The sequence below is a fragment of the Bos mutus genome, chromosome 19 (genome assembly GCF_027580195.1).
Source record: "Bos mutus isolate GX-2022 chromosome 19, NWIPB_WYAK_1.1, whole genome shotgun sequence".
Taxonomy (NCBI): Eukaryota; Metazoa; Chordata; class Mammalia; order Artiodactyla; family Bovidae; genus Bos; species Bos mutus.
The window spans coordinates 48,450,230-48,474,630 of NC_091635.1; the positions used below are offsets into that span (position 1 = coordinate 48,450,230).

The following is a 24,401-nucleotide window of genomic DNA, read 5'->3' on the forward strand; positions in this document are numbered from 1 at the left end:
AGAATGAATAGTCTAATCCGTACATTCTCAGAAAACACTCACTGGCGGTCATGTAAAGCCCAGTGAAATACCTGCCATAGTATAGAATGAGAGTGGGCCCCTCTTTCAAGTTAGGGCTTGATTTTAGGTGCTCAGTGAGAAGGCTGGTGGGTGTGATGAATGGGTAGTCAGGAAAAGGAAATAGACTTTCCCAGAGTTGGAGATGATTTGCATCACATATGCTCTAGTGAAAGATTGGATAAATTCCTCTCTAAGCAGACATTTGAAAATAATACCCTTCAAAAGTAATTATAGCTTGCTGGGTCTATACAGACCTCATGGTAGATAACTGTGCTTTGGCTTTTTCTTTTTAGAGAAGGTGAGCTAGGCTATGTGACCTGTATATCAGCTAGGCTGCTCTATTTCTGAACCTCAGTAGTAGAATTGGACATTTGAGGAGAAAGACCATTAACGAGTGAACATAGGCATCTCAATTTTGATACCTAATGTATGGTTTGGTGGCATTTAACAGAGGCTTCTGGTTGTATAGATACTGACATTTTCTCTGCTCCTTGTGAAATGTTACTTGAGGTCACACTGTTCTGCCTACTTACAATGCTGTGCAAATCCAGATTACCCCACCTATCACACTCTGAACCAAACAAAGATTGTAGTCAGTTTTGTCAACTAATATACTGGTTGAAGTCCAGTTGGAAGAAGATAAGCCCCACAGTTACATCTTTTACCTCTTAAGGTACTGTGATTTCTTTCCCTTTTTTTTTTTCTAAAAGAATATTTCTTCATTTATTGTTTATTTGTGCCAGATCCTGTTTGTAGACTGCAGGATCTTTCAGCTGCAGTGCGTGGGATCTCTAGTTGTTGCATGTGGAATCTATTTCTCTGACCCAAGGACAGAACTAGGGCCCCCAACATTGGAAGAGCAGCGTCTAGCCACTGGGCCACCAGGGAAGTGCCGGTATTGTGGTTTCTTTAAACCTTTTTTATCCTATAATTCATGTGTTTGAAACGCCGTCTTAATTGTCTCTTAAACTTCTTAAAATGTTTATTCCAAATGTCAAATGGCCAACATTTTATCTATATGAATCAAACCTAATATGTGCTGTTGCCGGGGTTTAAGACAGTAGTTGGTGCTATGGAAGAAGGGGAGAGTCATTAAATTCACTCAGGAAGGGCTCCTTGAAGGTGAGTTATATTCTTTATCACCTTTATGGTCTAGAAAGAAAAGAACTTTACCAGTATCTTAAGAAAATTTAGAACTCCATGTGACATTGCCTATAACATGTTTGACTCTTCAGAAGCATTAAACTAGAGAGTTTTGAAGCTTTTTTTTTTATTTTAACGTATTTATTTTTGGCTCCATAGGGTCTCAGTTGTGGCACACAGCTTAGTTGGCCAGTGGCCTGTGGATCTTACTTAGTTCCCCTACCAGGGATCAAACCTGCATCATCACGTGCTTGACTATTACATGTCAAACTCTCTGACATTCTTTATGTGGAGTGTCACACTTAATCTCCATGAGCCAAATAATGTTACTTTTATTACCCACCATTTAGGGTGGGGAATTGAGACACAGGTTAAGTAACATGCCGGAGGTCACACAGCACACTGTGTATGGAATTCAGTCAGAGCTCATACCGTCAGCCACTAGACCTGACTCAAACCTTGGGTGTAATAGATATGTTGGTGTTCTCTTTGAGCAGTTTTCCTCTGATTAAATCTCAGCCTTATGTAAAAGAGACAGAACTTGGAAATATATACACATATATATGTATTTGATATTTATTTATTTATGGCTCACTGGATCTTCGTTTCTGTGCCCAGGCTTTCTCTAGTTGCGGCGAGCAGGGGCTCCTCTTTGCTGTGCTGCACCGACTTCTCGTTATAGTGACTTCTGTTGCAGAGCACGTGCTCTAGAGTGCTGACTCAGTAGTTATAGCACACGGGCTTAGTTGCTCCATGACACATGGGATCTTAGTTCCCGGACCAGGGATTGAACACCTGTCCCCTGCCTTGCAAGGCAGATTCTTAACCCCTGGACAGCCAGGGAAGTCCTAGAAAAAACTATTTTTAAAGAATGCTTTATCAAAGAAGCAATAAGAAAAATTAAAAACAAAATACAAGAAACCAAAAATAAAGCCTTGTTTATCCATCACCCAGAGATAACTCCTGCTCATACCCTGTTGTATAGTCTTCTGAATCCTTATCTGTGCACATAGGCATATTGCATTTCTCACTGCTGTTTTTGTCAAAAGTTTCCATTTTTTTGTATTTCAATATATTTTCATCTCATCTAATATGTATGTCATATTAAAGTTTCTTCAGTTGACTCCAAAATCCTGGTTCATCCAAACTGGTACCCAGTCTAGGACCATGCATGTGTGTGTGTGTGCATGCACTAAGTCACTTCAGTTGTGTCTGACTTTTTTGTGACCCTGTGGACTGTAGCCCGCCAGGCTCCTCTGTCCATGGATTCTTCAGGCAAGAATATTAGAGTGGGTTGCCATGCCCTCCTCCAGGAGGGGGTCTTCTTGACCCAGCCTCTGCATTGATAGACGGGTTCTTTACCACTAGCACTACTTGGGAAGCCCCTGTGACCCTACATTGTATATTGTATTCCTTAAATTTCTTAGTCTATCTTGTTACCCTCTCTTTTTTTGGAGACAGTGATTAGTGACTTGTTGAAAAAGAAGGTAGCAAATTATCAGAATACATTATAACATTAGGATCTCTTAGGTGCTTCAGAAGGCTTTCTTTTCCCACATGCTCCTTAATTGGTGGTCTTCTGCAAGGCTTTCTGGCTTCAGCCCTCTTCTTCTTTTTTTTTTTCAGTAACTTTTTATTTTATATTGAAGTATAGCTGTTTAACAATGTGATAGTTTCGGGTGAACAACAAAGGGACTCAGCCATAATATACATGAACCCTCCCTCCCCTAAATTCCCCTTCCTTCCAGGCTTCCACGTAGCATTGAGCAGAGTCCCCTGTGCCCTACCAATAGCAGGTCCTTGTTGGTTATCCATTTTAAACATCGCAGTGTGTACATGTTGGTCCCAAACTCCCTAAATAGCCCTGCCCTCCATTTTTCCCCCATGCCTGCCGTAAACCCCTGTTCTTCTTATACCACATCCTCTCCCTGCTAAGTCACTTCAGTCGTGTCCGACTCTGTGTGGCTCCAGAGACGGCAGCCCACCAGGCTCCCCTGTCCCTGGGATTCTCCAGGCAAGAACACTGGAGTGGGTTACCATTGCCTTCTCCAATGCATGAAAGTGAAAAGTGAAAGCGAAGTCGCTCAGTCATGTCTGACTCCCAGTGACTGCATGGACTGCAGCCTACCAGGTTCCTCCGTCCATGGGACTTGCCAGGCAAGAGTACTGGAGTGGGGTGCCATTGCCTTCTCTGATCCTCTCCCTAGGTCTGTCTTAATTAATGGCATAGCCACTTCCCTGGTCTTCCAAGTATCCCTCACTCCTAATTACATATTCTTTTTCATACTATCCCCTAATAATTTTTTTTAATTTATGTATTGTTTAATGAAGGATAATTGCTTTACAGAATTTTGTTGTTTTCCGTCAAACAGCCCCTAATAATTCTTGAATCCATCCCCTTCTTTCCATTGTTGCTGCCATCGCTCTTGTTCTTATTTCTTATGGCAGTAGTATTTTAGCTTTTCTTCAGTCTCTTTCCCCCTTCAGTGGAAGTGCCACACGGGCATTGCGGGTTTTCTGATGTAAACTGATCATCTCACAGCACTATTCACTGGGTCCCTGTTACATATGAGTCTCTAACCACACATTGTGCCGGGGTTCTAATGTTATTTGTAATACGACAGCTATAATCATTATTATGGTGGGCTTAATGAGATCTGTTATGTCTCAGAGATGTTTGAACTAGGTTTTGAAGGATGAACATAAAACAGACAAGCTAACAGGTAGGTTTGTGTGTAGGAGGAAGGGTAGAGATAGTGGGGTTGACAACGTGTGTAAAGGTACCAGATTGTGAAAACATCTAGCATGTTCAGGCAGTGATAAGACATTGCGTAGTCTAAGGGGTCAGGGTGGTTAGTACAATGGAAGAAGAGGTTAGTAAGATAGAGGTCAGATCATTAAGGATGGTGTACGTCACACTAAGACGGGTAAGATGGAACACAGTATTGAGGTTTGCTGTGTAATAGAATCACCTGCAGAGCTTTAAAGAAATAGGAATTCCTGAGTCCTGTCCCAGACTAATTAAGTTACAGTCTCTGGTCTTCTGCTACTCTCCGGGTGAGTCTGATCTGAAACCTGAACTGAGAACTGCTTTCTCAGAGTTTAGAGCACTGCCGGGGGTATAGTATATGCTTAATAAATGTTTGTTGCATTGAAATTAAAGTTGTGCAAGTAGATTAGATCATTATGAGGAAGAGGAGATAGGTAGAAGGGAAATGTATCTTAAGGTACTGTCTACTTTTTGATGAGAGGAGGAGGAAAAAGGGGACAAGGAAATGATTAGTGAGGTAGAAGGAGAACCACGGGGAAGGTAATTCAAAGGTAGAAGACATAGCATGAAGTGGTGGATGGTGATGGAAGCTGGAGAGAAAGCACCAGGGAGTGAGTTGGAGAGCTTGAGATGAACAGCTTTAGTAGATGGCAAGAGATTAAGCAGTAACAAATGGTGAAAGAGCAGGAATTTCAACAGGGCAACTCTTATGAAGTTGATGGCACGGAAGAAAAGACAGTAGTTACTCAAGGGCGTCATAGGATCTGCTCGCCTGCCTGCTCTCCCACTGGTGTCCTCCCACTTCCCTTCCCACTACTCTCCCCTCTCCCTCTCTTTCCTTCTCCTGCTCCAACCCTCTCTCCGGTTTTCTTGTTGTAATGCTCTTCCCCTGACAGTTGAAATTCCTTTCATACTTTGGAGACTTGAAGTTTCAAGGTTCTTCTCAAATGCTGCCTGGGCTGTAAATTCTTGTTCTTTCTCCTATTTTGATATTCTCTTATGGTCATTTGGCCTTCCAGTTTCTATACATGTCAGTTAAGTTGAGTTTTTCAATTGCATTATTCTTCTGTATTCTTGATGTTTTTTTGGCTAATTGTTCTCTGTTGCTGAAAGAAGAATATTAATTAATCTCACTGCCAGAAACCTATAAATCAGTAAGAAAAAAAAGTTTCAATGTCTTTTGAAGACATTTCAACCCAATAGAAATATAGGGAAAAGACTTGAACTTCAGAAAAGAAGATACCCGGCTGGCAAATAAGCTTATGAAAAGGTGTTTAATATTATCGGTTATCTGGGATTTGCAAATTAGAAATCACAGTGAATTAACTGCCATCCCAAAAGGCCCAAATTAAAAGACTGACAATGTCAAGTGTTAGCAAGGGTGTGAGATATGTGTATGTATGTGAAAGTCTCATACATAGCTGATGGAGATAAAAGTTGGCACAACCACTTTGGGGTAGTAAACACACATATACTCTATCAATAAGCAAAGCCATTCCTGGCTGTTTGTCCAAAAGAAATGAATGCATTTGTCCACCAGAAACCAAGTCCAAGTATAATCAAAATTCATAAATAACACGAATGTCCATCAGTTGAATAAATAAATAAATCATGCAATAGTCACTCAATGTACTGTACACACAGTGAAACCAAAGTACTGCTATGCCACATCGTGGATGAATTTCATGAACATAATATTGATCAAATCCATACAGTAGGACAGTATACATATGAAGTTCAGAAGGAGGCAAAATTGATTGATGGTGATAGAGTTCAGAATAGTGTTTACACTGGGGAAGATGTTGACTGGGAAGAAAGCACACTGGATCCTTCTGAGGCTCTGGAAATGATCTATACCCTGATGGAGTGGTTGGTTATGTGTGTATACGTATGTAAAATTAACTAAATGTATTATTAAGACTTTTGCACTTTATTCTATGACGTTACATTTCAAAAGTAAATAAAACAAGCAGGACTTCCAGCTGTAACCAAATGAGGAGATGAACAAATCCTTAACACCAAAAAGCAGCGATCAGATCAGATCAGATCAGTTGCTCAGTTGTGTCCGACTCTTTGCGACCCCATGAATCGCAGCACGCCAGGCCTCCCTGTCCATCACCAATTCCTGGAGTTCACTCAGACTCACATCCATCGAGTCAGTGATGCCATCCAGACATCTCATCCTCTGTCGTCCCCTTCTCCTCTTGCCCCCAATCCCTCCCAGCATCAGAGTCTTTTCCAATGAGTCAATTCTTCGCATGAGGTGGCCAAAGTCCTGGAGTTTCAGCTTTAGCATCATTCCTTCCAAGGAAATTCCAGGGCTGATCTCCTTCAGAATGGACTGGTTGGATCTCCTTGCAGTCCAAGGGACTCTCAAGAGTCTTCTCCAACACCACAGTTCAAAAGCATCAATTCTTCGGCACTCAGCCTTCTTCACAGTCCAACTCTCACATCCATACATGACTACAGGAAAACCCCCCACCACTTCATGGGAAATAGATGGGGAAACAGTGTCAGACTTTATTTTTCTGGGCTCCAAAATCACTACAGATGGTGACTGCAGCCATGAAATTAAAAGGTGCTTACTCCTTGGAAGCCTCGTATCTGAGGTTATTGATATTTCTCCCGGCAATCTTGATTCCAGCCTGTGTTTCTTCCAGTCCAGCATTTCTCATGATGTACTCGGAATATAAGTTAAATAAACAGGGTGACAATATACAGCCTTGATGAACTCATTTTCCTACTTGGAACCAGTCTGTTGTTCCATGTCCAGTTCTAACTGTTGCTTCCTGACCTGCATACAAATTTCTCAAAAGGCAGATCAGGTGGTCTGGTATTCCCATCTCTTGAAGAATTTTCCACCGTTTATTGTGATCCACACAGTCAAAGGCTTTGGCATAGTCAATAAAGCAGAAATAGATGTTTTTCTGGAACTCTCTTGCTTTTTCCATGATCCAGGGGATGTTGGCAATTTGATCTCTGGTTCCTCTGCCTTTTCTAAAACCAGCTTGAACATCAGGAAGTTCATGGTTCACATATTGCTGAAGCCTGGCTTGGAGAATTTTGAGCATTACTTTACTAGCGTGTGAGAAAAAGCAGCTATAAAGCTCGACAAAACCACTTTAGCCTTCAAATCAACCTTAAGGCATACAACAGTCTGAGAAAAGTTTATGTTTGAAAAGCTGCTGAAATTCCACAAGAACAGTAGGCATCTGTGGTGTTCTTGCCAGGAGTATTCCTATTCCTTGCCCTCAGCTTGGTTGGCATGGAGGTTGTGCTGCTGTGGGCGTGCCCTGAGGATGGGTGTTGCTGTTACTGCAGTTGAAGGGAGCATATTCCTTTTGAGCAGTAGATGGTACCCTGCTCCCAGTGACGATCCCTGCAGCAGACGAGAGAGGGGGGCCGCCGGCTCTCCTAGCTTGAGGTGTGTTGTGGTTGGGGTAAGCATATTGCTGGTTGAGGCTGCATGCCTGCACAGAGTATGCGTGATAAGGCTCATCAGAAAGCGGAAGCCAGGACATAACCAGAAAATGTCCTGAACTTTGAATGTGCTACTCTACTGCATACATGGACACATGGACGGAAAGCAAAAGCCTTACTGGCTTCAGGCGTTTGCGTATAACCACTGCCTAATTACTGCCTGATTAAGTTTTACAAGTAGAGAAGTAACCCCTTAGAAAGGAGGCTCAAACATAAAAACATGCACAATAAGAAGAAAATGAACTGAGACAGTAATGACTAAACTTTTGAGAGAGCCAGATCTCACAGATTTAGCTCAGGCAAATGATTAAACCAAGAAAGAAAAACCAGTGAGCAAACATTGGTAACAGCGGCAGTCTTCATGGGTGAAAGAAATCAGAATCCAGAGTTGCTACAATAAATTATTTAGTATGTTAAAAATCATGAGACATGAAATGGGCAAGTGTAGGCCATATTTAGAAAAAAAGAACACAAACTGTCTCTGAGCATTTAGATGCCGGATTATCAGACAAAGTGTTCAAAGCAACTTTCATAAATGTATTCAAAGAACTAAAGGAAAACATGTTTAAAGAATTTGTTAAAAGTATGACAACAATGAATCAATAAATAATATTTTCAATAAGGAGAGAGAAATAAGAAGCAAATGTCACCAGAGGATGTACAGATGGCAAATAAAGATGTGAAAAGATGTTTTAAATCATTAGCTGTTAGGGAAGTACAAATTAAGACAGTAAGATATTAGTAAACAACTGTCAGAGTGCCTAAAATAAAAATAAGTGACAACCCCAAATGTTTGCAAGAATATGGAATAATTGGATCTTCTGTGGGTAGTTGGTGGGAATGTAAATGAATGTAAATTGTTTTTCAGCCAGTCTGGAAGATAATATGGAAATTTCTTATAAAACTAAATATTTGTCATATTATCCAATAATTTCACTCCTAATTACCTATAAGAAATGAAAGCATATGTTCCCATAAAAACTTGTATGTGAGTGTTCACAGCAACATTATTCATAATAGCTACGGAGTGGAAACAACCCAATACCCATCAATTGATAAATGGATAAACAAAATGTGGTAAATCCACAAAGTGGAAAGTTTTCTATAAAGCGAAATGAAGTATGGATACATGTTACAACATGAAAGCATTATGCTAAGTGAGAGAAGCCACACATGATATCATCCCATTTATATATCCAGAACAGGCAAATCTATAAAGACAGAAAGTAGATTAGTCATTGCTTAGGACTGGGGAGTGGTTTGAGGGAAATATGGATTGACTGCTGCCGAGTACAGGGTTTCTTTGGCGGGTGCTGAAAATGTTCCAAAATGGACTTGTGATGATGGTTCGCAACTCTGTGACTGTAAGGAAAACCATTGAATTATATACTGTAAATGGCCGAAATATATGGTATGTGAATTCTGTCTCAATAAAGTTAAGGATTTTTAAAATGGGTGTATGATCCATACACAAAAATTAGTTGCATTTCTATGTACTAGCTAGCAATGAGCAAGCAAAAAAAAATAAATAAACTTAAATAATTTTATTCAGAATGGCATCAAAAAGAATAAAATACTTAGGAATCAATTGAACAAAAAAGCATAAGACTTGTACATTAAAATTGTTACATTGCTGAGAGAAATTAAAGTCTGCTGCTACTGCGGTTTAGTCACTTAAGTCATATCTGATTCTTTCTCAGCCCCGTGGACTGTAGCCCACCAGGCTCCTCTGTCCGTGGGATTTCCCAGGCAAGAACACTGCAGTGAGTTGCCATTTCCTTCTCCAGGGGATCTTTCCAACCCAGGAACTGAACCTATGTCTCCTGCTTGGCAGGTGAATTCTTTACCCCGAGTCCTCTGCCTTGCAAGGTGGATGCTTAACCACTAGAGCACCAGGGAAGTTCCACAGCTAAACCTTTTTATATATAAAAAGGTTGATCCTCTTCTTCTTCTTCTTTTTTTTTTCCCCAATATTCATTTATCTGGCTTTGCCATCTTAGTTGTGGTATGTGTGGTCTTCCATCATCATTGCTGGGCTCTTTGGTTGCAACATGCGAATTTTTAGCTGTGGTGTGTGAGATCTAGTACCCTAGTATGTGTGTGTTTGTGTGTGTGTGTGTGTGTGTGTGTGTGTGTGTGTGCTTTTTGTGTCAGACTCTTTGTGACCACCTGGACTGTAGTCCATCAGGCTCCTTTGTCAGTGGAATTTCCCAGGCGAGAATACCGGAGTGGGTTGCCATTTCCTAGTTCCCTGACCAAGGATCAAACCCAGCCGCACCTCCCCCACCCCCGCCCCCCCAGGTTGGGAGTGTAGAGTCTCAGCCCCTGGAGCAGGAGGGAAGTCCCTAACAGCAGACTGATTTTCCAAAGAGGTACATCCCTGATGCAAGATTTCTTTGCTTGGGAAAGCCCCAGCGTAAAAACACTGTCTCCCAGTGTGTGCTGCAGTATAACTCAGACTGCCTTGCAACGGAGCCAGCTAAATGCATCACTGTCTGCCGGATAAACTGCTACGTCATCCTTGGTGCTTGGCATGTTTCAATGCTGGGGTCAGTGTGGGCTTCTAGTTGGATTTGGTGCCAGGTATGTGTCTACTTTGGACACTCTCTTTTCATGTTAGATTAAAAATGAGGGTGCCTTGAATTTGGAGGAACGAATGTGGGAATGTGGCCTTTTATTTCTTGTGTTCTCACATTATAGGAAGATGGTGGGCAGCATCCGTAAAAGATGAGAAACACTAGCTTTGTTTTGGAGCTGGGTGTGCCCTGTTAGCGTTTGGTTGTTTTAGAAAGATCCCTTTGGTGAAGGGAAGCACAAGCTTGATTCCCGAGAGTGCCTCTTTAGTATATTTTTTTATATAATCAAGAGCAAAATAACCTGCTTTTTTTCTATATGCCATTCTTTGCTTTTTGAATGTTGAACTTAACAAAGGCAGAGAGTGATTCTCTTCTGGAAAGTGCCTGCATCTAGAGACCCTTAGATGTGTGTAAAAATTAAGCTGCTTCTACATCTGTGGTCACTGTAATTGTTCTGAACCAAAGGCTTCAGTGCTCTGTTTTTCGAGACTTGTTATCCTGAAGAGAGATCAAGATAGGAGGATTCCTCTGCATCTGCTTCTTTAAAGGAAAAAGTAAACTTTACTGACTTTATCAGACGTTAGCACAGTGTAAAAGGAGTGATGCAGAGTTCAGAAACCAATCCAGGACTTCCTCTTTTTTTTTTATTATGACTAATGGTCATATTGAGTGAGTGGCCTGATTGAGTCTTTTCACCTTGGGTCACCTGAATGTCCTAACGTCAAGGTTTGTCTTAATAATTTATCTTCTATTTGATTTTTATCTGTGTTCCAGATCATTTGTGTACTTCTGTTTTGAAGGGTTTTCGTGGAATGTTAATAGATTCACGGCATAGTTGCATCAGATAAGAGTTAACCATTTGTATTCAACATTTCGGTGAGAAGGAATTTTTCTGTGGTGCCTGAATCAGGTTAGATGTGACTCTGGTGAATTAATACCATTCCTGAGGACTTGGCTCAGGAAATCATGATCTTTTCTGCCATGACAAGGGAGCAGTATTTTCAGCATCTACTTAATTAAAAGCTAAAACAGGATACCATTTCCCTTTCAGTCACCATTTCTTTATTTAAGTGGTTTATCACTCTGTGGCAAATGAGCATAACAATAGATGTGTCCCCGTGGCTTTTAGGCAGGGTTTTTCTCCCCTGCCTAAACGCCGGGTTAGACCTGTGTCTAAAATACTTGTCTGGGCCCCTTTACGTTTCTGTGACTTTTATCCACATCCTCTCTGTTATCCTGTTTGTGCCAGCTCCAGTCTTGTTCTCAAATTTTAGTGAATAAGATCTTAGATTTTTGTTGTTTTTAAAAAAGGTGTGTGTACACCACTACTCTGGCCTTAAAATTAGAGTTGTGACCCCCACTTTATTCCAAGTTCCTCAGTGGTGGCGTGTCTCGTCCTTCTGACCGGCTTGCTTTCCCTCTTGACCTGCTCTCCCCCCGTCTTGGAGTCTGAAACTCAGTCTTACTTGTTGTGATTGGGTCTCAGAAATCACCTGTTCTTTCCTCCTCCCTCTAGATTTCCTGACCCCATTATTTTCTGGGCATAGCTGTCCTCATAAGCTTGGTCTTCTCTTTTTGCCCTGAGCCTTCCCTGTCACGTGCCCCTGGCAGCCTGGAGAGGCCGCGGAGCCTCTCTAGTGACTGTCAGAAGAAAGTGACCGTTGTTAAAGCACTTTTGCTGCAGCTAAGGCGGAAGCTGCTGAGATCTACTTTAGAGTTATACCTGCTTCTATATTTCTCCCCCTCTCTTCTCTGTCCCCTTGGGAAATCAGCTGATGCTGTGTGGGAGCCCAGTGTAATGGGGGGCCAACAGGAGGGGAAGTATGGAGATTGGGGACAGAGTAGACAAAAAGACTGTGGTTTGAGGCCATGAGGAGTACTCTACTCTGACTGAAGCAGGGCCAAGAAGTAGGCAGAAGGCACAGTATCTTTTGTCCTTCTGGGTTTTAAGCACCTGCAGCGGGAGGACGAACTCCAGCTTGTGTTTACAAGGCCGACAGCTGAAGAGAAAAACCTCTATTCCTTTGCCATCTTGATATGGAGGGTTCTGCGGAGGAGAGTAAGGAAATGAGATATTACATGCTTCAAAGGTAAGTGTTAGAGGGCCCTATCTAGGCAATATATGCCTTTTAAAAGCAGTAAAGGCGTTGACAGCTAAGCCCTGGAATTTATGGGCAATCTGATTTGATGATTTTTTTTGTGGGTCTGTAGGAAACTCTTTTTTTTCTTAAGGAAATGAATTAAAAATCTCATGTTTGCTCCTGAATTTCTGAACCTTTATTTTACACTCAGAATTTGAACCAAAGATATCCGAGACCACGTGTGACATTGTAGCTATGTTGAAAGCAAGCACCCTTGCACAGACTTTGCGAGCTGCTCCCTGGATAAGGGACCTCACTCAGTCTGTGCCAAATGTGTTCACTGGGCTTGGCTGGACTTTGAAGAGTGAAGTCTTTTCATCTATTTTGAAAGAAAATAGCAACTCTGGATAGTAGGTAGCATCCTGTCAAAGGTAGTTTTGCAGAAAACTTTTTTAGACTCTGTCTCTAGGGCCAGTAAATGTGCCCTCTGCTGTTGTCCTGGCATCGTGTGAGAGTGGGCAGCCAGCCTGGAGTTGTTGTGGGTGCCAAGGTGTCCTGCCTTGAATCTTTCTGCTTCCTGCTCTTAGAACTCAACCTGAGGAGGAAGTGAATCAGGCCTAGTTGGCCTTCTTAAGACTTCTCTCTCTCTCTTTTTAATGTATTTATTTGGCCCTGTTGGGTCTTAGCAGCAGCTCGCGGGCTCTCTCTTCTGGAGCGTGGGCTCGTTGTGGCGCAGGTTCAGTAGGTGCAGCCACTTCAGCAGTTCGACACGCAGACCCTCTAGTTGTGGCGCCGGGGCTCTGGAGGGCCCAGGCTCAGCAGTTGCGGCAGCAGGCCGAGATGCTCCACGGCATGTGGCATCTTAGTTCCTCAGCCAGGGACCGGACCTGCCTCCAGTGCATTGGAAGGTGCACTCTTAACCAGTGGACCACCACGGAAGTCCCCTCTTTCAGACCTCCTGCAGGTCTGTGCCTCTCCAGCAGCGGGTCGACATGGAAGACCTCAATGATTTGCTTGGTGGCAGTCATTAAATGTCTCTCTAGTATCTCATGTGTATGTTTGTGTACTTCTTTTTGCATTCCAGAGTTTTTATTTTGAAAAATGAAAATTGAATAAACCCTGGCAAATATAGAAACAAATGAAAAACACCAATTTGGCAAATGTTGTCTTTAAAATAATCATCCTTTTTTCCTTTTTACTTGGCTTCTTCCACCTGTTGCAGGATGAAGCAAGCATATCTTCCACTGAGAGTCAAATAAGTAAAAAGCAACTGGTATATTTTATATATACAAATTATACATTGTTTTATATATATGACTTTCTATCATGTTTTATATATTTTAATAAATATAAAATGACTTGTATTTGTCTAAATATAAATATATAATATTGTTATATATATAAAACAGACATATAAGCAATACACACATATATTAATTTATTTAATATTTTATTTTATTATTAATTTATTTATTTTAATTGGAGGCTAATTACAATATTGTAGTGATTTTTGCCATACATTGACATGAATCAGCCATGGGTATACTTGTGTTCCCCATCCTGAACCCTGCTCCCACCTCCCTCCCCATCCCATCCCTCAGGGTCATCCCAGTGCACCAGCCCTGAGCACCCTGTGACTGACGATCTGTTTCACATATGATAATATACATGTTTCAATGCTATTCTCTCAAATCATCCCACCCTCGCCTTCTCCCACAGAGTCCAAAAGACTGTTCTTTACATCTGTGTCTCTTGCTGTCTCGCATATAGGGTCATTGTTACCATCTTTCTAAATTCTATATATATGCGTTAGTATACTGTATTGCTGTTTTTCTTTCTGACTTACTTCACTCTGTATAATAGGCTCCAGTTTCATCCACCTCATTAGAACTGATTCAAATGTATTCTTTTTAATGGCTGAGTAATACTCCATTGTGTATACGTACCACAGCTTTCTTATCCATTTGTCTGCCTATGGACATCTAGGTTGCTTCCATGTCTTGGCTATTGTAAACAGTGCTGCGATGAACATTGGGGTACATGCATCTCTTTCAATTCTGGTTTCCTTGGTCACACATATATTTATATATATATTTATTACACACATCCATACACACACAGAGTTTTATTCTGTTTTTCTGTGGTTAAGTACAGTAGGCCATCTGTCCATTTTTTCAAGGGGACGTTCTTCCTGGAGCAGTCCGTCCTCCAGTTTTAACAGTCGTCTAAGAGAATTCCCTTCTCTTTTCTTCTGTGCTATTTTTTGCATTCCTTGTCTCCCTTTTTCTTGGTTTACTTCATCTTTTTGAAAGACAACATTCTATAAAAGCTTTGTGAGAAAAGGTAGGTGTGAAGTAAAGATTTTGAGGTCTTCTGTATCTTTCCACTTTATCATCTTGTTTTTAGCATGGTGCCTAACTTCTGGTTATGGCTATATGAAGGATCCCATCATTAAAAGTAATATATATTTCTGTTTTTTTCCCTTTTTTGGTTATAAGTGACCCTCAGAACGTTCCTTTGCTCTCTAAACTATTGATTAGACCGTATGATCAGTCCCTTCACCACCTTAATTTTATCAATAAACACTTTGCTTCCCTTATTGTCTTATTCTTAGACAGTTCTTTATTTATCCTAGGTTTATACCGTCTCCGTCTCTTTCTCCCTAAGAAACTGAAAGCTAATCTCTAGGGACTGTGTGTGTGTGTGTGTGTGTGTGTGTGTGTGTGTGTCTGTATGTTTTGCAACTCCTTTCTTGTTTATTTTTGACTAAGCTGGATCTTTGTTCCTGCATGCAGATTTTTTCTAGTTGTGGCAAGCAGGGGCTGTTCTGGCTTCTCATTGCAGTGGCTTCTCTTGTTGCAGAGCATAGACTCTACAGTGTACGGGCTCAGTAGTTGCCACTTGTAGGCTTAGTTGCCTTGCAGCATGTGGGATCTTCGTTCCTTTACTAGGGGTCTAACCTGTATTCCCTACGTTGGCAGGTAGATTCTTAACCCACTGGACCACCAGGGAAGTCCCAATACCATGTATAGTTTATCAAAGAAAAAGTGAAGCTTAGCAAGGTTGTTTGGTGAAGATGTGGAATTTAAACGCAGGCTTATGCTGTTTCCCCTGCTATATAATTTAAAGCACCATTAATTGTTAGAGGCATCATTATTGTATGTACCACAAGAAAAAGAAATTCTGCCACTTAAATAAAGCACACCATCAATTGTAAGATACATAGCAATTTCAGAGATTTTTAAAAGCTAAAAAAAAAGTGTGTTATCATAAGATCAATGAACTTTGTTTTTTTTAATGCTGCCTCATAAATAAATTGTTTTTGGAATTGTTGATTTTGAAACATCTATGGAATACCCAACTAAAGCGTTTAGTAGGCATTTAAAAATGTGGAGTTATAGCTAGTAAGAAAGACGGAGGCTAGAGATAACAGAGGTGCAGGTCCTCTGTGTGTCAGAATCATAGTTCAGAAGCAGGCTGGCTAACTGTTTATTTTTTAGTTTTAACAGTCTCTCTGAGTCTATTATTATTATTAATCCCAGGGACAGAGGAGCCTGGTGTGCTGCTGTGTATGGGGTCGCACAGAGTCAGACATGACTGAAGCGACTTAGCAGCAGCAGCAGCATACCATCTCATTTTAATCTATTCTTTGCCTCTCTCTCTGTGATGGTGTCTGTTGGTAAACCTTAATATTGCCTTTTATTATTCAGGAACACTTTTTTACGCCCCCCCTGAAATTTTCACAAGCAGTGATCATTTTCTTTTTCTCTCTTCTGTTTAAAAACTGTGTGGTCTCCCAGCATGCAGTTTCCACAAGGGTACAATAGGAAGTACACTTTCAAGTCTGGGCAGTGAAAAGCAGGTCTCCAGGGGAGACAGATGATGTGAAGAAATCTCATCTGTAGACTTTCGTGATTTCTCTATTTTTACAGATCCAGCATGTCTGGCTTGCACCTAGTCAAGCAAGGTCGAGACCGAAAGAAAATAGACTCACAGCGAGATTTCACTGTAGCCTCTCCAGCAGAATTTGTTACTCGTTTTGGTGGGAATAAAGTGATTGAGAAGGTAAGTTACAACCTGCTCAATTATTTTTTCAAAAGCCCATGAGATTTAATGCCTCGATTTGTAGTCTAGATTTGCTTGAAACTGGCATGTGGCTTGAATTTCTGAGACTGTGCAGAATTATCCTTTCTGCCTCCCTAGCTTTATTAAGTAATTAAATTAAACGATTAGATAATTTCACTATTTTCTGAAATATGTATTTACCACTGATAATTTGATCATAACTAAGTAAGAAGGTGAAGCAGTGCCCATAAGTTGCTTTTAGAAAGATTTCAAGGTTTTCCTAGAGTTGGGCTACACTGATATGAGAGGGTATGAGAAATTGATTAGCTTGTGGGGTGATGATGGGGAGGTCAGTGTCATTGAATTGGGATTTAGAGCTAAAGGAGTGGAGAGAGTTTCAGAAGAGAAGGCTTAAACAAGTTTGATACACTGTAACTTATGGATCCCACCAGAAATTTGAGATATTTAGAGGGTATGTTGCTGCTGCTGCTGCTGCTAAGTCACTTCAGTCGTGTCCGACTCTGTGTGACCCCATAGATGGCAGCCCACCAGGCTCCCCGTCCCTGGGATTCTCCAGGCAAGAACACTGGAGTGGGTTGCCATTTCCTTCTCCAATGCATGAAAGTGAAAAGTGCAAGTGAAGTCGCTCAGTCGTGTCCGACTCCTAGCGACCCCATGGACTGCAGCCTACCAGGCTCCTCTGTCCATGGGATTTTCCAGGCAAGAGTACTTAAAGTGATTATAAGTATTTTGAAACGTGAGCAAATCTGAGTCACTTTTATCCACATCGTGTCAGAGCTGAGAGATTGACTTGGTTGCAGTAGCTTACAGCGATTAAGTTTAAAGGGTGGGGACCTGTATTCCCACTCCTAAAAGTATTGCTTCAGCGGTGTACTTCCATTAGTCTTCCAATGAGGATAGATTACGTGTCTCCTCACTGTTATCCATCCCAAATTCCCTAACTATCCCTCCCCCCACCGGCAACCATAAGTTTGTTCTCTAAGTCTGTGAGTCTCTTTCAACTTATAAGACTTGAGGAACTGATGTGTCCCTTCAGGAAATGAACTAAGAAAGGAGTAAGTTTTAGCTGGCGCATATTTTGGACTTCCCAGGTGAGTCAGTGGTAAAGAATCCACTGCAGTGCAGGAGACACAGGTTTGATCCCTGGACCAGGAAGATCCCCTGGGGAAGGAAATGGCAACTCACTCCAGTATTTCTTGCCTGGGAAATCCAATAGACAACAAAGCCTTGTGGGCTACATTCCATGGGGTCGTAAGAGTCGTACACAACTTAGCGACTAAACAACAGCAGCATTGAAGTATTTGCTTTGCTAGCATCTTAAAACATCCCTTGATTGTGCAGGAGTTGGTTCTTAATTGCCTAGACCAGCTATACAGATTCCTAGTTGAAACTCTGGCATTTCAGAGAAAGATGTACAAAAATGTTCTCTTGTCTTTTCCTCCATCTTTGCCTGCCTTTTCCTCTTTTCTTTGCAATTCCTATCCCCCAACTCTCCCAGGTTCTCATTGCCAACAATGGCATTGCAGCTGTGAAATGCATGAGATCTATCCGCCGGTGGTCTTATGAGATGTTTCGAAATGAACGTGCAATCCGATTTGTTGTCATGGTCACACCTGAAGACCTGAAAGCCAATGCAGGTAAGTTATTAAACATTAAGAAAGCAGCATCCTCAAACGTAAAACATTGAATGGCACAACCTTTAAGGAAGAGGATGTCAACTTGGGGGATTCAAACCCAAGGACTTGTCTTTTAAAAAGTGTCAATAATAGGCGTAGACCAGGATTGTACTCTATGTAGCCTCAACATAAACTCCTGTTTCTAAGTAAAAATGGGTGTTAATTTAACCAAAGTGTTGATTTGGGTTTTCAGTATTACTTGCTAAGTCACATTCTTATAGCGTGTGTAAGTAGAAAGGCTTGGAAGGAAGTGCCCTTTCCCTTATGAACTGCATTGAATTTTAGAGAATTTCAGTGTTAAGATTCTTTTTCCCCTTCCTCCTGGGAATAGAGACCTCTTAGGACCCAAGTAAGTTTTACTCTGTAGGCTCTTCTGCATATTCTTTCTGCTTAGATGACCCTCCATCTGAGAGTGGTAGGTTATTGTAGATTGTTGGTGTAGTTGAAAGACTGTAGCTAATACTTCTGCTTCATACTTAAAAAAAAATTTAATTAATTATTTTTGGCTGCACTGGGTCTTCATTGCTACACGGGCTTTTCTTCAGTTGTGGCAAGCTGGGGCTACTCTGTAGTTGTGGTGTGTGGGCTTCTCATTGCCATGGCTCCTCTTGTTGTAGAGCACGGGCTCTAAAGTGTGTAGGCTCTGTAGTTGTAGCTCTCGGTCTCTAGAGTACCCGGACTTAGTGGCATGTGGACTTAGTCACTCCGTGTCATGTGGTATCTTCCTGAACCAGGGATCAAACCTGTGTCTTTAAAGAGTTGTCTTTAAGAACTCATTTTGGTCTTATATGTACTCTCTGTCTTGAGACAATGATATTAAGACTATTCCTAAGGCAGTAAGGGTTATAATGTTATCTTTAGAAAAAGAGAAGGCACCAGTTGATTGGAAAGCAGATGTTGTTCATTTAGATTGATCCTTCAACATCTTTGAGCTGCAGTCTTGTATCTGTACAAGGAAAGTCATGTCTGTTTCACTGGATAGTTGTAAAGAAGAAGTTGTCTATAATAAATGTAAGCTACCTTGCATGATTTCTTTTTCCATATTTCTATTTGGTACTCCTATTAATTCATGTATTCATTCACTCAGTGAGCATGGAGACCCACAGTTTAATATGCTGTGATCTTGCTCTAGGAAACGAATAATTTCAATGCAATGAGGTAAGTGCTATAATAGGAATATGTACAGGGTACTATGAGAACACAGAGATGAGACATCTTAACTCTGGTCCCTGCTCTTGGGTTAAGAGTTAAGAGGAGTTAACATAGTTAAGAGAGATTTCTGAAAGTGGTTATGTCTACCCAAGAATGAGTAAGAGTTAGTCATACCAAGGGAACATTTCATGCAAAGATGGGCCCGATAAAGGACAGAAATGGTATGGACCTAACAGAAGAAGAAGATATTAAGAAGAGGTGGCAACAATACACAGAAGAACTGTACAAAAAAGAGCTTCACGACCCAGATAATCACGATGGTGTGATCACTACCTAGAGCCAGACATCCTGGAACGTGAAGTCAAGTGGGCCTTAGAAAGCATCACTATGAACAAAGTTAGTGGAGGTGATGGAATTCCAGTTGAGCTATTTCAAATCCTGAAATATGATGCTGTGAAAGTGCTGCACTCAATATGCCAACAAATTTGGAAAACTCAGCAGTGGCCACAGGACTGGAAAAGGTCAGTTTTCATTCCAATCCCAAAGAAAGGCAATGCCAAAGAATGCTCAAACTACCACACAGTTGCACTCATCTCACACGCTAGTAAAGTAATGCTCAAAAATCCCCAAGCCAGGCTTCAGCAATACGTGAACCGTGAACTTCCAGATGTTCAAGCTGGTTTTAGAAAAGGAAGAGGAACCAGAGATCAAATTGCCAACATCCACTGGATCATTGAAAAAGCAAGAGAGTTCCAGAAAAACATCTATTTCTGCTTTATTGACTATGCCAAAGCCTTTGACTGTGTGGATCACAATAAACTGTGGAAAATTCTGAAAGAGAAGAGAATACCAGACCACCTGACCTGCCTCTTGAGAAACCTATATGCAGGTCAGGAAGCAACAGTTAGAACTGGACATGGAACAACAGACTGGTTCCAAATAGGAAAAGGAGTACGTCAAGGCTGTATATTGTCACTCTGCTTATTTAACTTGTACGCAGACTACATTATGAGAAACGCTGGGCTGGAAGAGGCACGAGCTGGAATCAAGATTGCCAGGAGAAATATCAATAACCTCAGATATGCAGATGACACCACCCTTATGGCAGAAAGTGAAGAGGAACTCAAAAACCTCTTGATGGAAGTGAAAGTGGAGAGTGAAAAATTTGGCTTAAAGCTCAACATTCAGAAGACGAAGATCATGGCATCTGGTCCCATCGCTTCATGGGAAATAGATGGGGAAACAGTGGAAACAGTGTCAGACTTTATTTTTCTGGGCTCCAAAATCACTGCATATGGTGACTGCAGCCATGAAATTAAAAGACGCTTACTCCTTAGAAGGAAAGTTATGACCAACCTAGATAGCATATTGAAAAGCAGAGACATTACTTTGCCAACAAAGGTCCGTCTAGTCAAGGCTATGGTTTTTCCAGTGGTCATGTATGGATGTGAGAGTTGGACTGTGAAGAAAGCTTGAGTGCCGAAGAATTGGTGCTTTTGAACTGTGGTGTTGGAGCAGACTCTTGAGAGTCCCTTGGACTGCAAGGAGATCCAACCAGTCCATTCTGAAGATCAGCCCTGGGATTTCCTTAGAAGGAATGATGCTAAAGCTGAAACTCCAGTACTTTGGTCACCTCATGCGAAGAGTTGACTCATTGGAAAAGACTCTGATGCTGGGAGGGATTAGGGGCAGGAGGAGAAGGGTTGGACAGAGGATGAGATGGCTGGATGGCATCACTGACTCAATGGACGTGAGTCTGAGTGAACTCTGGGAGTTGGTGATGGACAGGGAGGCTTGGCGTGCTGCAATTCATGGGATTGCAAAGAGTCGGACATGACTGAGCGACTGAACTGAACTAGAGGGAAGACAAGGGTATTACAGGCAGAAAGAACATATATGCAAATATTTGAAGGTGTGACACAGGTTATCTGGAAACTGCAGATAGCTTATCTATCTGACAAGATCTAGACATGACCTAGTATTTGTCAAGGATGGTCTTGTTTTTCATCCTTAAAAGCATGGACTTTATCTTTTTAGGTATGTGTGTGTGCGTCTGTGTCTGCATGTATATCAGACATTAAAGATTTGCATTTTAAGTGAATTAGTTGTTGTTTTTCACAATTCAAATGTTGAAGAGCGTAATGAACTCCTTCCCGTCTATCTGTTATCCAAAATCAACTTCTTTCAGCTGTACTTATACCTCCTCTCTCCTCCAAGCATAATTTCTAAAGCAAATGTTTATTGCATCTGTAAATATTTCAACATGCATCTTATCCAAAAGATAGATACCTTTAAAATATATGTGTAAATAATTGGATGATTCAGGTAGCAACTTGAAAGATCTGTTTGTGGAGGGTAATACTGGAGGATATGAAGACTGGCAAGGTTTTGGACTCTCAGTTTGGCTTCATGTGAAGCTTCAGGCTTTAATTCCTGAATCTTAGCTAAACTCCTTATACTTAACCTGTTGGCCTCAAAAATATTGGACAATTGCACCTCATTCCTGTAGTAATTGGTTACATACTCTTATTTGGAATAAGCATGATGAGCACCTCTCCACTCAGCTCTATTCATACAGTCACAGATAACTGTGCCAAAAATCAACAGCAGAAGAAATACAAAGAGGCCATCCCAGCATTAAGAGATATTCCTATTAGTTGAAGTAAACCAAATGTTCTCTCTTGCAGCCAAACCATTTTCCACCAAAAACTGAATTGTATGTAAACAACTAATGTCAAACATCCACTATAAATTTTTGACATAAAATTTCGGCCATCATAATTTTAATATCCAGTATTGAAATGCAAAAAAACTAATGTAAGTTGAACTTCTTTTAGATTAAGTTCTATTAATATTGTAGATGTTATCCAGTAGTAGTTACTAATGGACAGAATAAATAAAGTACTATATTACCATATGGCAAGTATCCCTCCAAAGAAAAGCAGCAGTGGACATTTATTATCTCACAGTTTCTATAGCTGGGTCTTTGACTTCCGGTTATCAGGCCGCCATCAGTGTTCGAGTGGGGCTGCCGTCCCGTCTGAGGCTCAGCCTGGGATGGGTCTGCCTTCAAGCTCACGTAGTTGTTCGCAGCACTCAGTTTTCCGTGGGCTATTGGACTGAGGGCCTGAATGTGTCTCTGGTTGTTAGCTGGAGCCTGCTCTTGGCTCCTTGCCATGTGGGCCATCCCCAAATGACTTCCTGCTTCCTGCAAGCCAGCAAGGAAAAGTCTCCCAGTGAGATGGGCTCCATTCTTTTTCAAAACGTTTTATTTTTATTTTTGGCTGTGCTAGGTCTTCGTTGCTGTGCAGGCTTTTCTCTAGTTGTGGTGATCAGGGGCTACTCTCTTTTGCAGTGCACAGTCTTCTCACTCTGTGGCTTCTCTTGTTGCAGAGCACAGGCTCTGGAGCTCGTGGGCTTTAATAGTTGCAATTCCCAGGCTTTAGAGCACAGGCTTAATAATTGTGGCACACAGGCTTAGTTGCTCTGCAGCTTGTGGGATATTTCAAGGGACATGGGTTCCTTCCCTGGTCTGGGAAGATCCCATAAGCCATGGAGCAATTAAGCCCAGACTCCACAACTGCTGAGCCAGGGAGCCTTAGCTACTGAAGCCCGCACGCCTGGAACCTTTGCTCTGCAGTGAAAGAAGCCACCTCAATGAGAAGCCTGCGCACTGCAATGAAGAGTAACCCCAGTACCTGAAACTGGGAAAAGCTGGCATGCAGCAACAAAGACCTAGCACAGCAACCAAATTCCACCCCCAAAAAGAGTCTTTTTAAAAAATATGGTGAAGATGGACCTTGAGCAAATTAGTTAACTGCTCCAAGACGTAATTCCCTATAAACTGGATGCTCATAATACCTATTATAAAAAGGATTACTGAGTATTAAATAAAGTAATGTATATAAAGAGCTTAGTACAGTCTTTACATTGTAGCTGCTCTGCCACAATTACTTCCAGAAAAGGAAGAAACATCAGGTCACAGATTTGAAAGGGGATACTATGCCCCCCCCCCAAAAAAAAATAAGGAAAGAAGTTAGCTTTTTAAGTGTGTTTCAAATCCATAGTATCCTGAACATTTCAGATAAACAAATGTTTTTCAAGCACTTGACAGACTCCTGTAACTCACCTTTCCTGTTTAGCAAGTCTACAAACCCTCCAGTCTCTCCCCGGTTTCCTCATTTTGTCCCGGCTTTATATCAGGAAAGGGGCCTTCTCAGAATATAGTGCAAGTTAAAGATGAAAGGTGTCATAGAACTTTTTCTCCGAACAGAATAATGGGCCTCTCAGTGACACGTCACCCTTAATATAGAGATCATAATGACTCTTCAAAAAGCTGACACAGTGAACTGTTTGGGAACTGCTGCTTGGTGTCAGAGCTTCTTGAGATTATCACATTTTAGTGCCTGTGACTTAACAAAGAGCCTCCAAATGAATGGTTCTGGAAGTTATCCCACGAATGTAGTTTGTCCCATGCTTACATATGATGGTACTTGTCTTCTGTGTAGTTTTTGCTCTGATGTTACATTTCTGAAAATAAATTTTAATTATTGGTAATGTGCTTGTGTTTCCAGAATACATTAAGATGGCGGATCACTACGTGCCCGTGCCAGGAGGCCCCAACAACAACAACTATGCAAATGTGGAGTTAATTCTTGACATTGCTAAAAGGATCCCCGTGCAAGTAAGACATGCCAGCGTCTCCTTGAAAACCAGATTCAGCCTTTTAAAAAAAAAACATTTTTTTTTTACTGGAGTATGTTTGATTTAAAACGTTGTGTTAGTTTCTGCTGTACAGCAAAGTAAATCAGGTATCCACAGACATATATCCACTATTACGTTTGTGTTTTGGAGAATAAAACGTATTCTCAGTTTTATATCAGTTGCTTCGTTTGCAAATATTTTCTCCCATTCTGAAGATTGTCCTTTCACCTTGCTTATGGTTTCCTTTGCTGTGCAGAAGCTTTTAAGTTTGATTAGGTCCCATTTGTTAATTTTTGTTTTTATTTTCATTACTCTAGGAGGCGGGTCAGAAAAGATCCTGCTGCGATTTATGTCCAAGAGTGTTCTGTGTTTTTCTCTAAGAGTTTTATAGTGTCTGGCCTTTGGTTCAGGTCTTCCACTGTTATTTAGATTCTTTCCCCATATAGGTTGTTATAGATTATTGAGAAGCGTTCCCTGTGCCCAATTCAACCATTTTACAATTAGGCACGAGGGGATAGCCAGTGAAGAAATTTTAATTTTATATAAAGCGTCTTTTCTGAACCTCGATAAGAGCCTTTATATGGTATATACAGAGAGGGAAAAGAAAGATGAGAAGAGTGAAATGAGTCACCATAAAGTAAACATCATCTAAACAAGAGGTTTGTAAGGGTCT

At 41.2% G+C, this 24,401-nt stretch overlaps 1 protein-coding gene across 7 annotated transcripts in view; it reads left to right on the forward strand.

Annotated features, from left to right (window-relative positions):
* ACACA (acetyl-CoA carboxylase alpha) overlaps positions 1-24,401 on the forward strand; it is a 283,137-nt gene that overhangs the window by 79,135 nt on the left and 179,601 nt on the right. For all 7 annotated transcript variants that reach the window (XM_070390509.1, XM_070390510.1, XM_070390512.1 and 4 more), the window contains 3 exons: positions 16,043-16,175; positions 17,695-17,833; positions 23,599-23,708. In XM_070390509.1, the coding sequence (XP_070246610.1) occupies positions 16,043-16,175; positions 17,695-17,833; positions 23,599-23,708 (382 nt within the window). The remainder of the gene's footprint in view (positions 1-16,042; positions 16,176-17,694; positions 17,834-23,598; positions 23,709-24,401) is intronic.